We start from the raw sequence: 7,676 nt of genomic DNA, 5'->3' as shown, positions 1-7,676 counted from the left end.
TTGGGGTTTAGTTGGGTTTATTTTGCTCTTGCAGGTGGCCACGGACAGGCTGGAGAAGAATAAATAGGAATAAAAGCAGAGTGTGGCAGTTATAGAGCCCCAACATGGAGATGCTTGACCATGTAACCAGAGTGCTTTGTCACTGTACCTGATCCCTGTTCAGGCCAGCACTAACCTAAGTTAGTTGGCCAAAAAGGTTTTTAAACATGCCCTCAACCAACTCAATAGTAATAAAATGTAAAAAAACCTCTTGTAATGCCATAGAGTCATATCCAGTTGTTCCAAGACTGTCAGTCTGTCCCAAAATACTTCTGTCCAAAGTGTGTTGGTGCAACAGGATGCACTTCTGTAGTTAAAATGGTGATGTCTGGGAATTCCTGGATGATGGATTTGGCACCTTGGAAGACAGGAAAGGCAATAATGACTACAGTGCTTCAGCCCATGTCAAACCGTGATCAGCAGCATTCCAAAAGTAAGTCAGGCTCTGTGCTTGTCTCCTCTTCCTGTTCCTCCCTTAGCTAACCATCTCTGAGGAAACTGCCTGACTTCAGGGAATTGCTTTTTTGGGGTTTTCTTCCCCATACAGCCATACTCCCAATTAAAGTGGGTACAGGCTGCTCTGCAGTTCAGCTGAGTTTTCTGATAGAGATTTCTGCCATGGCTAATTTCTAACACAACACACAAGATCCTTTTTCCTCCCAGAGAAGCAAATGTTCCTCATTTAGATCCCCTTTTACCTCTAACCTGCAGCCAGGCCAGTTCTGTAGCTCCATTCAGCTCCCACTCCTGGTGTTGCTGTGGCACTGCTCTGTGAGCCATGAACTGGCAGTGCTGCAAACTCCTGCTTTTAGGAACTCTCTCCCATTTGCAGTTTTGCCACTCAGTCCCCTCCTCACTGCCCACTCTAAACACGGCGCTATTTGCTCAGTCTTACAATTCAGCCAAAAACACCCAAATCTGCTCTGAGCAAAGCGATGCTGCCATGGCAGAGGCTCAGCTCTGCCCTGCCTGTCCCCTGTGTGACTGATGGCACTGTCCCCAGCAGACACAGCTGTGCTCACTCCTGTGCCCCCCACTCACCGTGAGGAGTGGAGAAGAGGCTGAGCAGGATGATGACGCTGGGCTGGACCCCGTGTTCCACGAGCACCTTGACAGCCTCGATGACCGTGTTCCCAGTACCTGAGAGGGCAAACAGGGGGAGAGGCTTTAGGGGTTTTGCCTTGGTTGATGAACTTGTCCTAAACTGTCTGAGAATACCTCTGGTACAGTTGTGACTGAATGGTGACTCCGTCCTTTCCCCCAGGAAAGGCATCACCTCTGCATGTACTCTTTGTTCTCCTAATGGCAGAACTTGGAGTGGACAAGTAACCTCATCCCAACAAACTCCTTATAATATTAATCTAGAAATGTCTCAGAATAAGAAAAACACTGTTTGAGTCTTTTCCCAAGGTAAAATTCATATAATTAAATTTATATCCAATCTTAATCTCAGCCTTTCTCCCAAATGCAGCCATGCCCAAACGATTTGCTCTGCATTCACACTGGTGCAGCTGAGTAATGTGTGTCCTGGCACAGCCTGATCAATTCCCTCCTCTGTCACCTGCGTCCTGGCACAGCCTGATCACTTCCCTCCTGTCACCTAAACCAAGCAGAAATCCCAATCAGAGCCCCAGAATGTGGAATTTTTCAATCAGTGCCGCGCTCAGCGCTCAGAGGAGCCCGGCTGTCCGTGCTGGACACTCACTGAGGATCGGGTACATGAGCAGCACTTTCCTCCTGTAGATGTCTGGGGGGAACTTGGCGTAGTACACCTTGGCTCGCTGGGTCTCCTCGTCGCTCTGGATCAGGATTTTCCCGATGCGGATGGAGCGGCAGCAGTCCCGCAGGCCCTGCTCCATCGCCTCCCCTGCAGGGCCAGCACAGACACAGCAGCAGATGGTGACACTGGGAAAGGGCTCGGGGCAAGGGGCTGCAGGGACAGGACAGTCCCAAAGAAACAGTCCCCAAAGAGACAGTCCCAAAGAAACAGTCCCAAAGGGACAGTCTCCAAAAGGTCAGTCCCCAAATGGACAGTCCCAGAGGGACAGCCCCCCGTGCTGGTGGACAGTTCTGAGCATTAAAACACCTGAAGCCCTTCCCCTTTTTCCCCTGTTTCCAGCAAACCGAGTCTCCTCGGTGTTCCCGAGCCCTGGGTTTGGTGCTCCCAGCTGTGCTGAGCTCTCCCAGGACAGAGCTGGAAAGGTCAGAAGGGGCGGGTGGGGTTTGGGGACATCCCGGTGACAGAGGGTGGGGCAGAGTGTGGGGCCAGAGCTGGCTTTGCCAGCACAGATCCAAAGGTTTGCCCAGCACTGGGCACTGACAGGGACTCTGCCCCCACCGAGCGTGGCTGGGGTGGGGCCCTGGCTCTGGGCACAAGAGGGAAACAGGGGAAGGCACTTGGCCCCTCACAGGGAACAGCTGCCAGGGAAGGGGCCACAGGAGATCTGTGCCAGCCATTTGTCTCCTTAAAGGTTAATGGGAGATATTCCTGGACATTCTCTTATCAAGGACACCTAAGAAAGAATTTGGGTAAACCTGTTGTTGCACATCTTTGAAAGGAAGTTGCTTCCAAGTTTCCAAAGCATTTAATGTGTGTCCTTCAGCAGCCAGCACCACCTACCACTTCTCATGATGCTGACCCCGCAGTTTCCCTTCTCAAATCGGACTCCTTCATACTTGTGTCCTGTGAGGGAAGAAACCAGGGCTCAGTGGCTGCTCCCTTCTGCCCTCTCTGAGCAGAGAGGAGATGGTCCTGGGTCTGTCACTGCCTCATGGGAACAGATGTGACACCAATGCTCAAAGGTGAAGGGGCTGCTGTTTGATGTAAAAATGAGCACAGGTAATGGATGGTGCCTCCTGGGTGTGTGTGTGAACTCTGTCTGCTTCCACAGTTGAGGGTTTGCAGTTCATCATTTCTCCAATTGTAAGTACAGCCACACCAATGCTTTACTGCAGAGTGCGAGTGTCACCCTGCAGGAATGCAAGTGGAGTACTCAGGGGAACAGGACTCAGCTGGTGCACATCTCACAGGTGTGCTGTGGGCCACACCACGGAGCTGAGCAGTTCTCCCAACCTGCTGCTGCACTCAGCAGCTGCCTCTGAGTACTGCACACCTGAGTAGCTGTAACCTTACAGATCTTTACAGCTGACAGGAGGACCCACAACTCCTGCAATGGTTTTCTCTAGTGCCACTTTGCATTTCCTGCTCATCCTCACTCCTAGCTGGCCCCAGTTGCACAGACAGATTTAGGCTGGCAAAGCAAAGCTGCTTGTGCCAAGCACTTTTTCCTTAATGGGCATGTGAAATGCCATCAGTTTTAGTTCAAGGCTGTGGTGTGGGCAGGTGAACTGATCTTGCACATACATTGGTACATTTTCATCATGGTTTTGCAAAACCACTGTAATCCTTAGTGAAAAGACAATGTTGACTGTTTTGCTCAGTTGTGGTATGTGCCTTGTAGCTTTCTAAACCAGCAGGGACAGTCACTCTGCCTGCTCAGTGCTCCCAGGGAAGCACTCGTGGCACCAAGCCTGTCAGATTTCAAAGACCACCTGGATGTTGCAGGGTTCAGTTTTGGGCAGTTCTCTGAGGAGCAGGGAGTTGGACTCAACGATCCTCTGAGTCCCTTCCAGCTCAGGATATCCTGTAACTCTTGTAATAATTCTATGTACTTTGATATCAGTTCCACCTCCAGTCTGACCCAGGCCAGGGGTGATTTCCCACATACCTGTTGGAGTGGTCACAGTACATTCTGTGTAGGGCAGTTGATTCAGTCCCTCTTCAACCACGAGTCTGATCTGTGGAACCAAAGAGGTGAGCCAGCTTTAAGGGACTGTTATCTCTGAACATAAGGCACTACATGGCAGTAGCAGTTACAAGGACTGAATGAGCCCAAATGGTCTAAAAGGGTCTCTTTAAATTCAGTCCCTAATTGTTGCTAGAGACCTTTTGGGGGTGAGGCCTATGTTTTGGCCACAAATCAAACAAAGGCATTGCAGAACAAAACTGGGAGAAGAGAGGGGTTCATAAGCAATCATTAAACTGACTTTATTTACATCTGGTAGGCAGAGGCTTCACAGACAAATTCTTCTCAACAGATGAGTGAGGCACCAATGTAACTCCATTTGCTGACAGGAAATCCCGGTGAGGGAAAGGTGAAGTTCCCCCTCAGCCAGGCTCTATTTTCACATCCCTGTTTCTAGGACTAAACTGCAGCTGGGCTGCCAGAACAGCCCCAGAAGCTGCAGCAATGCACATACACCACCAGTGCCCAAAGACAAGTCAGCAGGTCCAGGAGTCTCTATCACCTTCACCTCCCACTCCTGCCAGCTCTGGTTTCCAGGTGGTGCTGCCAATCCCTGCACTTTTGGATGGTGCAGGTGAAGGGCAGAGCTCGTGAGCCCCCAGGCCTCCCCTGGTGCTGCCCTGCAAAGTACCAAACACATCCAAACTGCAGCCAGAATGACTGTCCTGGAGGATGCTCTGGGGATCAAAGATGTGAGAATTCTCTCTGTTCGTGAGCCAAAGATTCACAGCCCAGAACTGCTCAAGGAAAGCTACTGCCAAGCAAGAGCTTTAACTGAAAAATCACTGATTATTCAAAATTCACTGTGGGATGGAGAGTGAGGCAATGCTCCTGGGATGGAGCAGGTACTGCTCACCTCAGGCAGTTCTTATTCCAGAGGGCAGCCTGGAAGGTTTTCCTGTCCTTCCATTCTGCCCCAGTCCCTGGCACACAAGCAGCCTCTGCTAGAAATGGTCCCTTACATTTATAATCTCTCTTTCAAGGTATTTTTAGTCATTTTAATACAACTTTTTCTTCCTAGAGCTGTGTTTGTGGCAGCCATACTCAGAGGTTGCGGATAGTTTCTGGGACATTTGTACCCAATTTTATTTTATATTTTTGAACTTAGTTCACAAAAAAAAAAAAAAAAAAAAAAAAAAAAAAAAAGCCAACCTATTTGCCAGGTTTGGAAGAAAAGCCTTTTTCATCTTGCTGAAGTGCTGACATTGCTCCACATAATCTACCAAAAGTTTAGAGTAATCCAGTAAAGGTCTTATGGTCAAATAATCTCTGTGATCTCCCTACACTTATCAGTGTTTTACACAGGGGCTGGAAGGATTCTTTGTAAACTTGTCAGTGTTGATAAAACATTTATTTTTGCACTGTGCTTCCTGCCACCTCCACACTCAAGGATTAATTTCCTCCTCTCTTCTCTCATGCCCCAAGAACCAGCTGCTCCTCTCCCAGAGAGGTGAGTGCCATTGCTGAAAAAAAATCAGTGTTTGCCTCAGAACAGGGCAGGACACCCAAGAAAGGTGAGAAGGTACATGGAAAAAGGTCCTTCACACTTATTACTGACAGTAAGGTACTGGAATGCAGGAAACATCCTCAAGAAGGGGAAAGTGGGGTGAAAGTGGAAAGCCATGAAGATAAACAGCACTGCAGTCACAATCTTAGCTTGTGGTCAAACCTGAGCAAGCCTGGATTAAGCTTGGGCTCACCACAGGAAAACTGCATGCTGGGGCTGTAACTGTGAATGGTCTCTGGACTATGCTGGAAGGGGAAAAACACTTCCCTCTGTTAATGAGAGTGGATTTGTGAAAAGCAAACACTGTTGTGGACACAAGCATGTGTGGTAGCAAGTGCTGGGGTTTTCTTTAAGCTTGTAATTTAAATGAGATAAAGGCTACACTCTCAGCAGTCTTTGTTCTAACTTACTAAAACATGTGAAAACTTCAAACTGCTTTGTCCCTGCCTGTAACCACCACATGGCTAAAGACAAATTCTCCATGTGGATGCACCCAGAGCTAATAATCTAATACACAGCAAGTGCCAGGAGGCACTTCTGCATGCAAGCAACTGGTAACATCTGTAAGAAATTGTACTGCTCTGTTCACAAGATCAAAAGTGCTGCTTCAAAATAAAACTCAATTATCTGCAACCTCTGTGCATCTGTTTTTGAACAGAATTTTCTTATTACTGAAGGCCTCTGTCTTCAAGTAGCTGTGTCTGGTAGCAGAATGGTTTCTGGAACCTGTTGAGATGAAACAGTGAACAGAAGTCCCTATATAGAAAGCTGCAGTCATACAGCAATTTCCTTTGGGTAGAAAAGTCACTGTCACACTCCCACTCCTCTGTCCTGAAAGACCCATTGTTGCAAAGTACAACATCAAGAACAAGAAATTCTTCACCTACCAGACGATCAGCAGAAAACACGAAGTCTCCTCTACTGGATTTCCTGGAAAAGGTAATAATTTACATGTTAAGTTGGGGAATAACTTTAAGAACGTTGCTTAAATACAATATTAAATACTATATTCCAAGGCAGTTCAGAGAAATGTCTCCTATCACATACTGAATTTATCCCAGAGGTTCTGTGTCCTGGGTTTCCTGGTTGGTGTCAGAGATGCAGTGACCCAGCACTGGGGTTTGGCTCTTGCTGCTGGCACTGCTGCTGCTCTGTACCAGCAGCAATTAAACACAAGAGGATGATGTTCTCTAGGTTTCCCATGGTTGAGCTCCAGCTCAGTTCCAAAACACCTCCTGAGCTCAGATATTCCTGCATTCCCTGCAGCCCTGAGCAAGTGAGCTTTGCTGGCCCGTCCTGCTGTCAGACAGAAGCTGTGGGACAATGATCATGCAGATCTTTAACCCAGGGCTGACAACACACCTGATAAGCAGGAGATACATCCTATCTTATCTGGAACTCACTGAGTGTGATTAGATCAGTGAATGTGAGGTTAAACTGAGCAGGGATTAATGAGCATTCCCATGAAAACACCTCTCTGCCTCTTATAAGTTTGGGTACAACCTTTTGCTCATGTGCCTGTGTGGCTTTTGGCCCCTTCAGAAGGCAAAATGAAAGGTTAAAAGCCTGAATTTTGAAAGCAGCTTTAACACCTTGCTTCCCATGCCAAGAGCAACTCTTACTACACCAGAATAGGACACATTTCTGATCAAGGAGCCAACACTCACAGGACAGTGGCTTTGAAAACCCTGAGACACAGCCCCAACAGGGTAAGAGGTACTTCTAAATGAAATGTTCTATTAATCCCTCTCATGTTTTCAAACCCTAATACTCTGCATGTCTCCTTAAATGCCATTTTGAATTTAATCTCCAAGATTCTGAGACACCTCATGCTTACATGAATGAAAGTCAAAAGGTTTGCCTGCTCATTGCCTAGAAACCAGTCACTTATTCCTACTTTAAAAAAGAGGTTTCAAAAGAGCATTAACTTAATCTAGTTTCATTCCTTGCACTAATGACACACTGTTAAAATACTGTTTGCTTTTTTTTTTTTTTCCTTCTTTCTGGTACTATAGTGACACCCTTTTAAAATACTTTTTTTTTTTTTTTTTTTTTTTCTTCTTTCTGGTACTGACAGGATATTCCTAACTTTCTGCTATTTTGACATTAACTGGACAGGCAATGCTCAAAAAAAAACCCCAAAAACTGGGGGGAAAAAAACCCACCCAAATCTGTACAATTATATGACCCAATTTTATTAAGGCTTTTGGAAAGTTTCATACTTCTATCTGTGGTGTAGGTAAGTATTTTTAAAAGAGGGAAGTAGCTAAGTGGCCTATCTAGGTTCTTCCAGAACCTAGAAATTTCAGAAAATTTAGCTGAAT

The 7,676-nt window shown here is 46.9% G+C and overlaps 1 protein-coding gene across 1 annotated transcript; it reads right to left on the bottom strand.

Annotated features, from left to right (window-relative positions):
- UPRT (uracil phosphoribosyltransferase homolog) lies at positions 1-6,734 on the bottom strand. The gene is made up of 7 exons (XM_041484613.1): positions 6,715-6,734; positions 6,240-6,282; positions 3,768-3,837; positions 2,660-2,722; positions 1,745-1,906; positions 1,081-1,179; positions 1-397 (listed from the first exon to the last, which is right to left on the bottom strand). Exons 1-7 carry the CDS (start codon positions 6,732-6,734, stop codon positions 291-293), a joined length of 564 nt encoding a protein of 187 aa, XP_041340547.1. The 3' UTR covers positions 1-290.
- Positions 6,735-7,676: the final 942 nt, after the last annotated feature.

The sequence above is a fragment of the Pyrgilauda ruficollis genome, unplaced genomic scaffold (assembly GCF_017590135.1).
Source record: "Pyrgilauda ruficollis isolate IOZ18807 unplaced genomic scaffold, ASM1759013v1 scaffold67, whole genome shotgun sequence".
NCBI lineage: Eukaryota > Metazoa > Chordata > Aves > Passeriformes > Passeridae > Pyrgilauda > Pyrgilauda ruficollis.
The sequence above is the reverse complement of the archived record's forward strand: the minus strand, read 5'-3'. Positions and strand labels throughout refer to the sequence as shown.

Coding starts and splice junctions, on each gene's coding strand:
- UPRT (XM_041484613.1), bottom strand. CDS start 6,734: ATGTATCTCCTGCTTATCAG. Junction 6,283..6,714: donor ATGTATCTCCTGCTTATCAG/GTGTGTTGTCAG, acceptor TACCTTTTCCAG/GAAATCCAGTAGAGGAGACT. Junction 1,907..2,659: donor GGTCAGCATCATGAGAAGTG/GTAGGTGGTGCT, acceptor CTGGCCCTGCAG/GGGAGGCGATGGAGCAGGGC.